At 38.6% G+C, this 14,592-nt stretch overlaps 2 protein-coding genes across 6 annotated transcripts in view; both read left to right on the top strand.

Moving 5' to 3' along the window:
* LOC111872659 (guanine nucleotide-binding protein G(q) subunit alpha) overlaps positions 1-6,653 on the top strand; it is a 65,961-nt gene extending 59,308 nt beyond the window's left edge. For all 5 annotated transcript variants that reach the window (XM_023866754.2, XM_023866755.2, XM_023866758.2 and 2 more), the window contains one exon: positions 1,357-6,653. In XM_023866754.2, coding sequence (XP_023722522.1) covers positions 1,357-1,439 — 83 coding nt within the window. In that variant the 3' untranslated portion in view covers positions 1,440-6,653. The remainder of the gene's footprint in view (positions 1-1,356) is intronic.
* Positions 6,654-8,065: 1,412 nt separating this feature from the next.
* Positions 8,066-14,220, top strand: LOC111872669 (zinc finger protein 830). Its single transcript, XM_023866775.2, has 5 exons — positions 8,066-8,360; positions 9,075-9,292; positions 10,581-10,810; positions 13,296-13,465; positions 13,867-14,220. Exons 1-5 carry the CDS (start codon positions 8,239-8,241, stop codon positions 14,015-14,017), a joined length of 891 nt encoding a protein of 296 aa, XP_023722543.1. The 5' UTR covers positions 8,066-8,238; the 3' UTR covers positions 14,018-14,220.
* Positions 14,221-14,592: the final 372 nt, after the last annotated feature.

Below are 14,592 nucleotides of genomic sequence, written 5' to 3'. Positions count from 1 at the left end.
TTGTAACTTCTGTAAAGTCCTTGGGCCACTCTCCACTTTCATATATGGTGTTCATTAGTTTTGTCAGTGTTTTCAAACCACCTTCTCCCAGTAACTTGAGCACATCTCCAGGTACATCATCATCTCCTGTAGCCTTTCCCTTCGTCATTTCCTTGATAGCTTTTTCCACCTCACTTTGTAAAATATATGGTCCTTTCCCGTCTGTATCTACTTCTTCTTCCGGTTCAACTTCTAAGGTTTCTGGCCGATTAGGTTGATCATATAGTTCTGTAATATACTTTTCCCAAATTTTCAGCACTTGCCTCTGATCTACTATTCTATTCCCCTGGAAGTCTTCGATGCCAACATTTTGAATCCCAGGATTCTCTTTCCATCCTAGTTCTTTTGTCTTCATGTACATCAAATCATCATCAAATACTTTTGTATTACAGTGGCATATTTTTTGTTTAATTATATTATATCTTTCATCGCTTGGTAATATTGAGCTGCTTCAAATTCTTTTGATAATGTTATTTTGAATATTCTGCTCTTTTGTTATCTTACTGAATGATCCAAAATATATCTTCATTCTAGAATATCTTCACTTCATTCATTCATCAGTAATCTGTCAGATGACAGGTCCACAGTCTCTTCCAAAAACACTTCCTCCACTTAATGTGATCACAAACTTTCTCCTTCGAATAAAAATATCCTCTTCTGTCCCCAAGGTCATCCAGCATCTTCTTACGTCTTCTTCCTTGTTTTCTGGTCATTCCGGTTTGTTTTGTCTCCAGAGGAAATGACCTACACTTTGACCTGTCCAGCAAGGGAGGCCCTGCCAGTAGGTACGCTACCACTGGTATAGCTCTCAGGGTCCTTGGCATACTCAAACCCCCTCACCACGATAAGGTGGAGACACCAACGAGGGGGATCTTCACTTATGTCTTCAATTTCGCAACCTTCTTACCATTTAATTTGAGCCATGGTTTTCCTCAGTTCCTTTGTTGAATCATTGAATGTCCCGAAGTTTGAGAATCATTATTTTCTTGTAATGTTCTAAAATAGGTTTGTCAGCCATTTTTATTAGTGAAATGCAATTGTAACAAAGAAAAAAGAAGAAAATTGGTGAGAGTAGGTATCATTGTAAATATTTTATCAGTTAAGAATACCATGTTTACATTAAACTGTGACCTTATGTCATTTGAGATCTATCTGAAAATGCGAATGTAACCTGTGAAGTTTTGACTTAAAATAGATTTGTTGGTAAAATATGTTCTTCCTGTATATATTATTATATGTGGATTTTGAACATTTGACTGTTACTTTTGTTGAGATTAATATGTGCAGCTAATTGTGAATATGTTTTTCTGTATCTAGACACAGAGAATATCCGGTTCGTGTTTGCAGCAGTGAAGGACACAATTTTGCAGTCGAACCTGAAGGAGTACAACTTGGTGTAGGCGTGTGTGGTGGGCTTCCCGCTTACTCATATCACACCACTGCGATGATTGTGTGGACATCATCGTTGGGACCTGTTGCTGTGCGTGAAGCACATTGAGATGTGTGGCTGCTGAAGAGCGACACGCATCTTATGTTTTGAAAATTGAGTAGCACTGTGTGCTTGCGTGTGCGCGCCAATGCTTCAAGAGAGGAACACCACCATCTCGAATCTATCGTTAAAACTGCATTGAATTACTTCCCACTGGATAATTTTTTTTTTAATATTGTCTTACTGGGAAAAAATAGTAACACCATCGCGATTATTCGCCGACAACGGCCTTAGTTGTGTACGTTGTGACGGACGAAGTTGACCTTCTTTCCATAACCCTTGTTCTGCTTTTGTTTGTAATGACTTTGATCCGTTTGGCTTTGTTTCATGTACAATGCAGTGTACTGTTAAAGGATGGGGGGTTGTAATTGCAGGTTGACTGACTGAAGCTTTTGAATACTTTTTATTAGCATATTTGGAATGTCCATAAGTCACATTTAACTAAGATCAACCCTGTGTGTCAATGAACCCCCCTTATGCCAACAGCTGGGGGAAGTTTTATGGCTCGGCAAGTGATGCCTTTTCTAATAATTTCATAATGCCTAATTAAGAAATAGAATGGTAATAGATTTTTTTTTTGGCATCAAAAGGAAGATTGCCAACTGCAGGTGTGTGTACAGTGAATTTGTCACAGGTAGTATACAGGTCACGAGTAATGACTGTTACGTATAAATGATTTTAATTTCTCGTCCTCTTTCCACTAATCTGCACAGGACTTCAGAAATTGTAGAAACGTACATGATGCTCCACATGTGGAACAGTACTTATTTCTCATAATTAACTTTCTTGTGAACTGTCAGAAATACTGTTTCCTCCAGGATTCAAAATTTATTATAAATTATTGTTTTTGAGGATTTGAGATAATGTTGAAGCCTTGTCTGCATATAGTCTTCTGCTGGCAAAAGGATGTTAACATCATGTTAATATCGTTCTTCTGCCTACGCTGTGCATGAGCGCTGGTGTCCAAAGAGCAGCTTTGAAGAGGAAGATAGACTGATGTTTATGATGAGTACAAAGTTGCATTACTTCCACTTCTAAGATAGCTGATGGGAAGCTTTTGTGAGAATACATAGTATTATATTTGAAGATTTGAAGTTTGTGATTTGTGTTCTGTGTAGTCATAGTGGGGGAGGATGTGTTACATATTTCCATAAGCCATGTTTTTTAACCCTTTAAAAGTGTGAAGTAAAGTTTCATAGATGTGAAGTTGAGAGAATACCAGAAGGTGAAGACTAGGTGCATTAGGGTAATTTGTCTTTAGTTAGAATGAACAGTGTTAGAGATGAAATCAAAATGGAGCAACATATACCGCAGCACCTGTGTTGTCTAAGGAGTTTCCGCATAGCGGTGTAAACAGTTAGGGCTGATATTCTTTGTTTGAGAGGCCTTTCCATCCATCCTTGCATCTATTCCAAGAGAAGACATAGTTTTTCCTTCACCTAAATTTATGTACTAATTGCTGGTGTAGTCACTAATTGATTTGAAGATTACTGTTTTCTGTGAAAGTGTATATTCCAGTAAATGTTTACTGGAGTTTTTGAGGAATGATGTCCCATCCCAGATGATTGTAATCTTCACAGTGACAGCTGTGAGAATCTCATGTGTCATTATTTTATTTTTGCATTATTACTAATGCTTGCATCACTTCCCTTTTCATGACAGTAGAATTGTGATCCATAAATCACAGAAGAAGTTTTTAAAATGTCTTCCTGTAGGATTGATGCTGAGAAAGGAAGCGACCAATTTTGGTGGAAAACATGGCTCACTGTGTCCTGATGTTGACAGTAATGTGACTTGTAGTTGAATTTTTTTGTACACCAAATAGGTAGGGTGGTCTTAATTTTTCAGTCATATGAACTTCTAAATCTATGTGGTTTGGCTGAAACATACTGGCTCATAAATTGAGACATGGAGAGATCAGCCATGTGACATAATAAGTTAACAGGGTTTTCAAATTTAGTATTCAATGGGAATAGTATGGAATTTGGAAGAGTTGTGTTGTACAGGATATAATACCATACAGTCCAGTGAAAATGACATGATTTTCCAGCAGAACATATTACTTCCAACTTCAGAGTCAAAGAATAAGCCATATGTTCCTCTGAAACACTGGTTGACTATCACCTGACTGCATGGTATTACATCCCAGATGGCAGAACTCTTGCTTGGTCACTGCTGTGAGAACCTCAAATCCAGCAGCGTAAATTTTATTGGATTTCAGCAATTGTGGAAACCATCTCAAAGTTCAGTTCTAGTCACTTGTCACTTAGGAATTGGTTATAATGGGTCTTCAGTGTCAGGTGAGTGTAAACAAGTTGTAGTACAATGTTATGCATAGTTAAAATTTTTACTGCTGTTATTTAAGGCCGAGTGTGACTATAGCTTGATTTTAAGGGGCCAATTATCATCCTGCAACGAGAGCTAGTCACATGGCAAATTGCAGTTTGTATAGAAGTTTCTTGTCTATAATATAAATAATGTACAATCAATGAAATCAAAACTATGCTTTCTGCCAGTTCCAGCTGTAGTTATTTAGGTTTGTGTGATGGCATAACTTTTCATGCTTGAAAATTAGACAAGGAAGATGCTATATAGCATGTGATGTAAAGGATCACTGGAATGCTTTTGTGACTTCAGGACTTGAGTGACGCAACAAAGAAAGTAAACCAGAACATTTTGCTCACAATCTCTGGTTGAGAAATGTACTTTCTGACTGTGTGTTGTGTCATATGTTTGTCATAGTTGTCTTTATATTAAATGCACTGATCATTAACAATATTTTTAGTGCACTTTGTTTTCTTCAGTCCTTAATATCTGATAAAGTTGGAACATTTACAGAATAAGTATGATATCACTCTAATCCTGATTTATGAATATGTTTTTAATGCTTTAATTTTGTAATGGATCTTATGTGTTTTCTTTCAGTTTTTCCATATATATGTATGTTAATTTCTGTCAGGTAATTTTGAACTCTTTCATAATAGAGAGTACTATATCCTGGGGTGTGATGTATTCGAATAGAAGCTACTGATGTTTCAGAAGAATATAATGCTTCTATCTTCAGGGTCATTGAGTAAACCAAGCAAGCAAGTAGAGTATTCTGCTTGCTGTGCTTCTCTTCAACCATGAAGAAGGAGGCAAGATATTCTTCTGAAATGCTTTTGTACTTCTACCAGCCTGTACAGTGTCACATGCTGGAAGACGGTGGCACTCTTCATAAGCACCACCGTAAGAACCAGAGATCTCACATTTGGTACAGTTCCTCTCAGTTCTCTAGCAATCAATGTAGGAACTGCCACTTGCTATTAAAGTATGTGTGAGGAATTTTGAGTTTCTGAAAAAGGTTCTTGCAGGCTTTAATATTCGATGATTAAGCATTGTACTGTGCAGCTTTACTGAAACTGTAGACTACATGTTCAAAATTGGATTAGACTGATTCTGTTGTAAACTGTGCCCCATATAGTAATGTATTTATTTTCATTTAAATAGCATTCCAAGTATATGATAAATTGAGTAGTGGTTATGTTCCTTCTGTCTCAAATGAGTGCGTGTTCAAAGCATGCATGCAAAACTTTGCTTCTTGCAGGACTGAATTTTGAGAGTGACATTGAGAAGACATTTTGAAAACAGGTGATTTACAGTACTGTCATAGGCTGTCTTCATTTTGAAATTTTTCCCCCCTCCATTGTTTGACCTACAATGTATACCTTAGTTTTCCTTCATTCATTTTGTGTTCTTTCATTTATCTTTGTTCTTATAAAAAAGTAAGGTTTAGACTCCATTAAGCTCAAATTATGACATGTGAGTTGTTTTGTCAAAATGTTCTTGTTTGTTCTGATATCTGTTTTTCTTTCTATTTTTTTTCGTCTTCCTTGGACTTAACATTTTTGTATTTTGTATAAAGGACACCTCACTGTGTAGAAAGTAATAGGCATGTGCGAGACTTTGAATTTTTGGAATTGAATTGAGAAAAAATCATGCCGTCAACTTTAACATTGATTTTTCAGTCTTCATCATGGAAGAGTTTTTGCCTACATCCACAATAACCTGCAAACTGTCTGATCCATTACAGTCATTGAGGTTGGCAAAGCTAGCATAAATCAACTTTATAGATTTTATTCTTTGAAATGTAGTGGTTTATGAAAATTTTTCATTGAAAAAATGTGATATGAAACAGGATAAGTAGTACACTCCAGAACATTAAAGCGGCTAGTATTTAAAAATTGTGGGTGCAATGAAAGAATTGATGTTTATTCTAGTTCTTGCCGCAGGTCTCCAAATTTTTCCAAATTGTTATCTCAGACTCAAAGGACATTCTCGCACATACCTAGGTGATAAAGAGTTTGTTACATTAAGAGAAGGAGCCAAAATTTTGCATTAGGAAGTGAAGAATTCTGTTACTTGTTGCTGTGAAGAGAACAGCAATCCATTTGTTAAAAAAGTGGCGTGCTGAGCAGTTGCAGTGCCATCAGTGGAATGGTGGTGTTTTTTTAAAAACAAGAAAAGATTTAAAAAATTCTTAGAAGCAGAAAACCGAAGTGTTTTTTAAGAAATGTGAAAAAATAACATCTTTTTCTGTGCATGTGACACATTCACAGTTCGTAATATAAATATTGTTATATATAATATAAAATCTAGTATAGTCTCTAAAATAAAAAAAGAACTTTTCCCCCCTTTACCATTGCAAATATTAGTATATGACTGCTCTTGTTCGTGTGATTAGTATTGTTGCTATTAGTGTGCAAAACAAGATTCACTGTGAAGGTTAAATTTGGTAACAGCTTCCAATGGGAGGATAAATTTCATTGCACAAAACAATAACAACAACAAAAAAAGGTTTCAGCCATTATCCCCCCAAAATGGCTGGATTCATACAAAAAAATGAATGAAATATATAATATGCTGCTTGTTTTCTTAAGTGTGCACAAGTTGTATATGTAAAGTGTGTGGAACTGCGCCTGATAGTACATGTGTGTGTGTGTGTGTGCGCGGGTGGGTGGGTGTGCATACTTGTATGTGTGGAAATTGTGTATAAATGGATGTAAATGTGTGGCGATAGTTCATTTGTAAATCATTTCTTGTCAGAAATATATGATTTTTTTCTGGAACTGGGGTTTTTAAAGGGTTTTCGCGTTTGTTATTATCCACTAAGTTTTCTCTCCTTTATTTATAGAGCCTGAATATAAGGAAGATGAAGTTGATACTGTTAAGAACTGTGTTCTTGTCTGAATGCCAGATGCTATGTGGGTAACGTTTTGTGTTTTTGATACAGTGTAGTCTTACAGGTGGTTGGCAATGTTTTGGAGAAATCAACATCCATTTTCAGGGTGAAAGTTGGTAGAGTTGGGATGTGTTGAGTGACATAAGAAAGGTGAAGGAATTGGCCCAAGGGAAATAAGTTTTCAGAATCATCCTTGAGCTACTACAGAGTGGTCACACTTCATTCAAATTTAAAATAGTGTAGTATAAAATATATTCTCACTTTAGTGCAGAGTTTGAAATAAAGCTAATCTCAAAAACTTTTGTAAAATTCAAGTGTGTGTTATTCGTACGAGAAAATTTGTTTTGAATTATGCAAGGTCTTCAGGAATGCATCCTCGCATGAAATGTGTCCACACTACATAATTCTGACAGTATTTGTGCAGTTATTTGAAACATTTTGATAACCACCATGCATGGCATTCTGTAGCACAACCTTTGAAGTCACTCAAAGACTTACCATCCTTGAAGCCTTCAGCCAGTGGTAAGAAGAAAATGCACATTATGAGATTTGGAGAGTATAGTTATGGGTAAGCACCACAGTGTATGATGCTTGGAGACAAGGCATTGTCTTGCAGAACTACATATGTTGTGGGGCAATTCAGGCAAATACTTTCATACTCAGGTGAGAACCTCCTACCTTGCATCTTTGGCAGTAGTATCATCAGGAATGGACGTAAGCACTAAGCTGTGCAAATCCAAAGATTTCCAGGATCCTTTTTACAGTTTTTTTTACTGAAATTTCGTGACTGGGCAACAGTAGCGATTTCCATACAAATTATTATGGGTTGTTTCTGTGGCTGTATTGGAAACACCATGTTTTGTTACCAGTGGCAGTCTGAGATGTTCGCTGTTTTGTTCGGGACAGATTTCTCACATGTCAGATTCAGTCAAAGAAAAGACATGATAAACTGGTCAAGTAGTAATGCTTTTGACTTTAATTCAGGAGGTGTCAGTTTGAATCTTGACTGGTGTTTTGTGTTTTTCCACAGTCACTATAGGCAAATTCAAGAATAGTTCTTGAAATTAAGGTGCAAATCTCATCTTTTCTAGTTCAATATTCACAGCCTTCCTATTTGATGCAGTAGTCTGTGTTATAGCATTGTTAAATAAACTGCAATTAAGTTATAAAACAGTTGACACTAGGAAACCGCGTCGCAACGGAATTGTGAGAATACTGGTATACTCCGTAGCCAGGAAGTTGAGTTTCTCAGTCTTACGCGAGTTGCGTTGCCGTTTCCTCAATTTGCCCAGATCCATTAAAAAAACGTGTTCATCTCAGGCTGATAATTCTCGGAAATTGCGGTTGCCAGTTTCATCGGTGTGCCCTCGCTCAAACAGGCACAGTGTTTGGGCTACTGGATATTAATCCGTGACTAGCTGAGGTGTAAGTGTAGCAAGGTGGTTGTGCACTGGAAGAAGAAATGTTATGCGGAAAAAAGTGAAGGATTATGGCTGGGTCTCTTGTAACAGGAAAGAAGAAGATTACACAGAATGACTTGAGACGTATAATGATTGAAGAGAAACGCAAGATCTCAAAAACAGTTAAGAAGATAGATTCTCCATTAGCTAAATATCCTTTTTAGCGTAAAAATTTTAGGTTATGTATTGCCGAGTGCATTATTTGTGACATTAGTATTATGTCGATTTGTGTGTATATTGTATTTCTCAACAGACGATTTTTATTGAGGTTTACTCAGCCTTTGAATGTAGCATCTTTGTTATTTCGACTTCAATATTACAGTGATGTTAACAAGGTTTAGGGGTTAGTGTGCGGAATACTGTACAAGGCCCAAAGTTACTCTACGTCGAAATGTGCTTTCTGATTCCACATAAATTCTTTACTTAATTAAGACATATAATATTCTGGGCAACAAGGTATGTTACACACCTGGATTAGTGATAAGTGAGTAGTAAACAAACCTGTGCTCAGCAGAAAAACTATTCCATTGTCGCTCTGTGGAGTGCAAGTCCCAAATGAACTACTATCATAGAATTAAAATTGTCATTCACGGTGAGAAACTGATGCCAATCAGCCTGCACTTCATTGTGACCTAGGCATAGTTCATTGGTAAAAAGAACATTTTATTTGTCAGGCATGTACGTTTTAGTATAAAAGTTAAAAATTGTTACACGATGAAATAAAATTATTTTCAACATGTTAGATACAAATTTTCACTTGCAGTTGGTTACGCGAACATGATCGCATATCCTAGTGATGCATTGGTTACTTTTTAGTATTTCTCTAAATTCATGATTATCTATATATACTTAACTTATTTCTCACATACAATGACAGCGGACAGCTGTTATGCACAGTGTGTGAATCAGTAGTCCGCAGTGAAGCAATATGGAAGGTCCATATCAATAGCAAGAAACATCGTGAAAACTTTGCTGATGCCAAGAGGAGAAGAGAAGAAACAGTGAATTTTGTGTGTCCTTCAGTTCCAAAACTCAAGAGACCAGCACAGACTGAAGAGACCCCACCCCCTAAAAAACTCAAAGGTTAATATAGCAATTCATACCTGCTTTTTTGTTTGAGGAAGCTTGGTTTGGTTCCAGCTGAGATGGGACATTCCAATTTGGTGATCTTTACCACCTGAGGCTCACCCAGCCTCCTGTCTGATGGGTGTCAGAATTTCTTCCCTTTTTGTAAATTGGCTGGGACATGAAACAACCACTCACCCCCATCTAACTCTATCTCCATGGCTTTAGTCCACAAGTGAACTATACCGACTGAGCAACCTCTGCTTGTCGGCAAAGTTAGTGCCAACTTTAGCTGATAGAGAGTGTCGTGTGGTCAGCGCAAATATTTCCCACGGTTGTTACTTTCTGTTTTCTGGAACGGCTTACCCGCATCTAGTGCCGATATTAAGAATACCTGGAGCTATACCTCAATTTCTCCAAATGTCTTTGTGGTGTGGTCCTTAATTAAAAAATATATCATTACACAGTTTGAAAGACTGCCTCGGTGGTCTAATGACCAGAGTTCCTGGCTACAGAAACAGAAGTCCTGTGTTCGATTTATGGCGCTACCAGATTTTCTGAGAAGTAGTGGGTCTGGAATGGGCTCCACTGAGCTTCATGAGGATAACTGAGGAGCTGTTTCAAGGAAATAACGGCTCCAGTCTAGAAAACCAAAATTAACGGCCGTAGGGGTTTGTTGCGCTGACCACATGACACCCTCTATCCGCTAAAGTTGGCACTGATTTTGCCAACAAGCAATGGTCGCTCGGTCGGTGTAATTCGTTTGCAGACTACAAGCCACACAGTTCGAAATCTGTAAAGATCTCATGGACTTATTCAGTAGTAACATTGTCATGTGTCCTTCATGTTGCTTTGGATACAGCTTGCATTGATTGCCAATTTAATGCAGTTTATGGACAGTTGTATTTCATGGGCTGTCTTCTTCTCTTTGCATGATTCACTTCACTTAGTGGGGGGTGGAGTCCAACTGGGTCCACTCGGCACGGCGACCACTGATTAGCTTATTGTAGCCTGCCCCGGGTGATTATGATAATGGAGAATTTGGTGGAATGAAGATTGGCAGGGGAAACAGAAGTACTCGGAGAAGACCTGTCCCAGCGCCACTTCGTCCATCACAAATCCCACTTGACCAGGCCCGGGCTCGAACCCGGGCCGCCACAGTGGAAAGCCAGCGACTAACCGCTTGCGCTATGGCACGGCCCTTCAGTCTCCCATAGCTTTGTGACATGCTTCTTGGTCACAGAGGCAACGTCTTTTTTTTAAGATTCTAGTTGATATTAATTTTAAAATGTTATATCTATGACAGGAATTCTAAAAAATGCACCACAGCCGAAAGTGCCAGAAGACTTTTTCGATTTGGGAAATCATGCAACTGTAGAAGAAGTTAATCGGAATGAGGATACTGTAATGGAAGATGGAGAGTATCCATCAGACGATGATTCTGAACCACCACCTGAGACCACCAAAACAGTTGCATCAAGTCAAGAAGAGGTCCTTCCAGAAGGTTTTTTTGATGACCCCCTGCTGGATGCCAAGGTGAGGAATAATGTATCCCATTAATAGGGGCTTGGAAATATCCGAAATAACAGTGGACTTCCGTGCATTATGTTTACTTACAATTCTTTTCCATGTTAGGATCTTTTTTATTTTTCTTTTATTGTTAGTGGGGTGGAACTAAGTCCCTTGTACTGCGGCCACTTCTGGCCTATTGTACCAGACCCAGATGATATGTGAGGGTGATTGTGGAGCAATTGGTGGAATGAAGATTGGCAAGGGAAACCGAAGTACTCGGAGAAAACCTGCTCCAGCGCCACTTTGTCCACAGTCCTGGCTCTACCAGGTGACTCACTAGAATGAGTCACACAGACTGATTTTACTTGTGTATATGGAACAGTATTTACTGCTGCATAGAAAACATGCTGGGTTCTTCTTGTAAGTATTCTCCCTAATATTCAAAGTAGTGTAAATCTTTTTTTTTTTTTTTCATTCATTGATTTTGGATATGAGAAAGAGGCAAAGGGCAGGAGGAAATATTCAGTGTTTTAGACACGAATTGAGTTTTGAAGACCATATATTTGTATGTATGTGCATGTGTGCAGCAAATGTAATGTGTGTACAGTGGAAATTGTATTATTACTGTGTTGGAGTTGAGGTTCTTATGGCAGTGACTATGTAGGTCACTGTCTTAACTTGCCACCAGCTTTCCTGGTTTGTTGACCCTGAAGATGGAAGCAGTATTTTCCTCCAAAACATCAGGTTGTCTCTGAACTACATGTTGTTACATTCCAGAAGACTGTATTTTTCTTAGTGACTGCTGTGAGAATCTCAAATCCAACACAGTACAGTTCATGTTTAGTACAGAAAAATCTGCTGATATTAATGACGGAGTTCTGCTGTTGGTCAGTAAATTTTGTCATGTATCGGCTCACATATTCTGCAGAAAGTGTTGTTTCCAACTTGGAATATTTTATGATAAAGTAAATAAAGTTGTCTCTGTGCTTAACTAATTACGCACTACACCATGAAGGCGTAGGGGGGAGTGGATGTATAGATCCACATTATCTTGACATTGGCACTAGTTGGAGTTGAGTGGTCAGCTTCCCGCTCCAGTTGCTTTACTCCCGGAGAAAGAGTCCCCAGTACACAATGGATAGGAGGCTGATGTGTACGAGGGGCGTTCAAGTTCTAAGGTCTCCGATTTTTTTTCTCAGGACTGGGAGGAGATAGACACATGCAGTTTAGTTTAAAATACGTGTGCACGCTTTGTGAATGCGTGACAGAGATGGCAGCACTCTACGGCACACAGAACTCTAGTGGTAGCAGCGAGAGTGAGGAGTGTTTTTGATACTTAAAATTTCGACGTTTTCGTTACAAGAACAGTGAGTAATCATTCGTTTTCTCCACTTGCGTGGTGCGACACCCATTGAAATTCATCGCCAGTTGAGTGAGACATGTGGTGATGGTGTCATGAATGTGAAAAATGTGCGCTCGTGGGTGCGACAGTTCAAAGAAGGCCGAACATCGTGTGACAACGAACCAAAACAATCTCGGCCTTGCACTAGCCGGTCTGACAACAGGGTCGAGCGAGTTGAGAAAGTTGTTTTGGAGGATCGGTGATTGAGTGTGGAAAACATCACCTCCAAAGTTGGCATTTCTGTGGGATGTGCACAAAATCCTGCATGAAGACCTGCGAATGCGGAAAGTGTCCTCCAGGTGGGTTCCACAGATTTTGGCGGATGACCACAAGGCTGCACGCATGGCAATGATGAAGACATGAATGGGACTTTCTTTTCATCAACTGTGACAATGGATGAGATATGGATGCCGTTTTTCAATCCGCTATTGCATCAGCAATTTTCCAGTGGTCAAAACAGACTCCTACAGAAGCGTTCGCAGCGGCCATGGAATCATGGCGTCGACGTTGTGAAAAATGTGTACGGCTGCAGGGAGATTACGTTGAAAAGTGACAGAAGTTTCAAATTTTTTGTATGATTATTGTGTGAGAAAAAATCGGAGACCTTAGAACTTGAACGCACAACGTATTTATGTGTGGTTTTGTATGGGTGTGAAACTTGCTCTATGAAATTACGGGAAGAATTTAGACTGAGGGTGCTTGAGAACATTGTGCTGAGGGGAATATTTGGACCAAAAAAGCGATGAAGTGACAGGAGGCTGGAGAAAACTGCATGATTAGGAGCTTCATAACTTGTACTCTTCTCCAAGTATTATTAGAATGATCAGGATAAGGAGGATGAGATGAGCAGGGCATGTAGCGTGCATGGGGGAAGAAGAGGATTGCATGTAGAATTTTACTAGAAAGACCTAGATATAGATGGGAAGATGAAATGGACCTTAGAAAGATAGGATGGGGTGGTATAAAATGGATAAATCTGGCTCAGGGTAACGACCTGTAGAGGGCTCTCATGAAGACAATAATGACTATTCGGGTTCCATAAAATGTTGTGAAATTCATGAGTAGCTGAGTGACTGGCAGCTTTATTCAGTTGCTCTGTTTTGACAGGCACGCAATGTGGAATACAAAGACCCAATTGAAGAGGAATGGGAGAAATTTCAGAAAGAAATGAAGGAAGAGGCCACAGTATCTGCACAGATCATTGCTGAAGATCAGGAAGAAGCCACAGCAGAAAGGCAAATCGATGAGATTGATGAACAGATGCGGAATTGGTCCAGGTAAAAGAATTATTTTATATGAGGAAGCCAAACAGGGAACTGAAGGAGGAAGTCTGTAATAACAAAACATATCGTGTAGATGCATGGCTTACTTATGGAATTGTCTGTGTTATTTATATTTTACATGGCCGTGCCATAGCTCAAGCGGTTAGTCGCTGGCTTCCCACCGCGGCAGCCCGGGTTCGATCCCGGGTCTGGTCAAGTGGGATTTGTGGTAGACGAAGTGGCACTGGGGCAGTTTTTCTCTGAGTACTTCGGTTTACCCTGTCAATCTTCATTCCACCAAATTCTCCATCATCATAATCACCTGGGGTAGTCCACTCAGTGGCCGCCATGCTGAGTGGACCCAGTTGGACTCCACCCCCCACTAAGCAAATTAAAAGAAAAATTGTATTTTACAGAGTGCTAGACCTGGTGATTGAGAAAGAAGCAGTAGTGAAAGCTGTGAATAGAAGAAACAATGCTGGTGACGATGACCTTGAAGCGTCTAGTGCAGATGAAGCTGAATTTGATGAGTACCTAGACTGGAGAGCCAAGAAGTCATATAAATAATAAATTTATGGAAGTCATGTCCCACAGAAGAAATAAGCCATTGCAAAGTGAAAGACATTTGTTTCATATTGTAGATTTAAAAGACACATAATACATTTTCTGGTGTTATGTCGTGTAAATTTTTGTTAAAATACTAAGATTGTACAGTAACTGTATTATAAACGAGTTTTTTGTTTTCTAAGCCAAAAAGTAATCTCAAGAAATGTTGACAGTACCATTGGTTCTCTGAGAGTGGGAAGCATCAGTTTTCTCTGCTAACCTTTGCTGAGCTTTGATGTGGAAGTTTTGAAGAAGACAAGGAAAGAATGGAAGGAACTGTCTTTTATCATGAATATTTAACAGAATGGAGTGTTATCACATTGCTGTAAGTATCTGAACAGTCTCTCACTATATATATATATATATATATATATATCTTTTTTTGGTTAAAGTGAAGAATATTTTCATTCTGATCTTGTGTTCTGGCTCTTATTCTCTGGAACAAATCTTATTGGAGGTAATTTTGAACCTAAACAATACTTTGTTATCAAGGAATCCATCCAGGTCAAATCCTTCTTGCAGATTTTCATAACAAG

Source organism: Cryptotermes secundus, unplaced genomic scaffold, assembly GCF_002891405.2.
Source record: "Cryptotermes secundus unplaced genomic scaffold, Csec_1.0 scaffold61, whole genome shotgun sequence".
Taxonomy (NCBI): domain Eukaryota; kingdom Metazoa; phylum Arthropoda; class Insecta; order Blattodea; family Kalotermitidae; genus Cryptotermes; species Cryptotermes secundus.
This window is presented reverse-complemented; position numbering and strand designations above follow the sequence as displayed.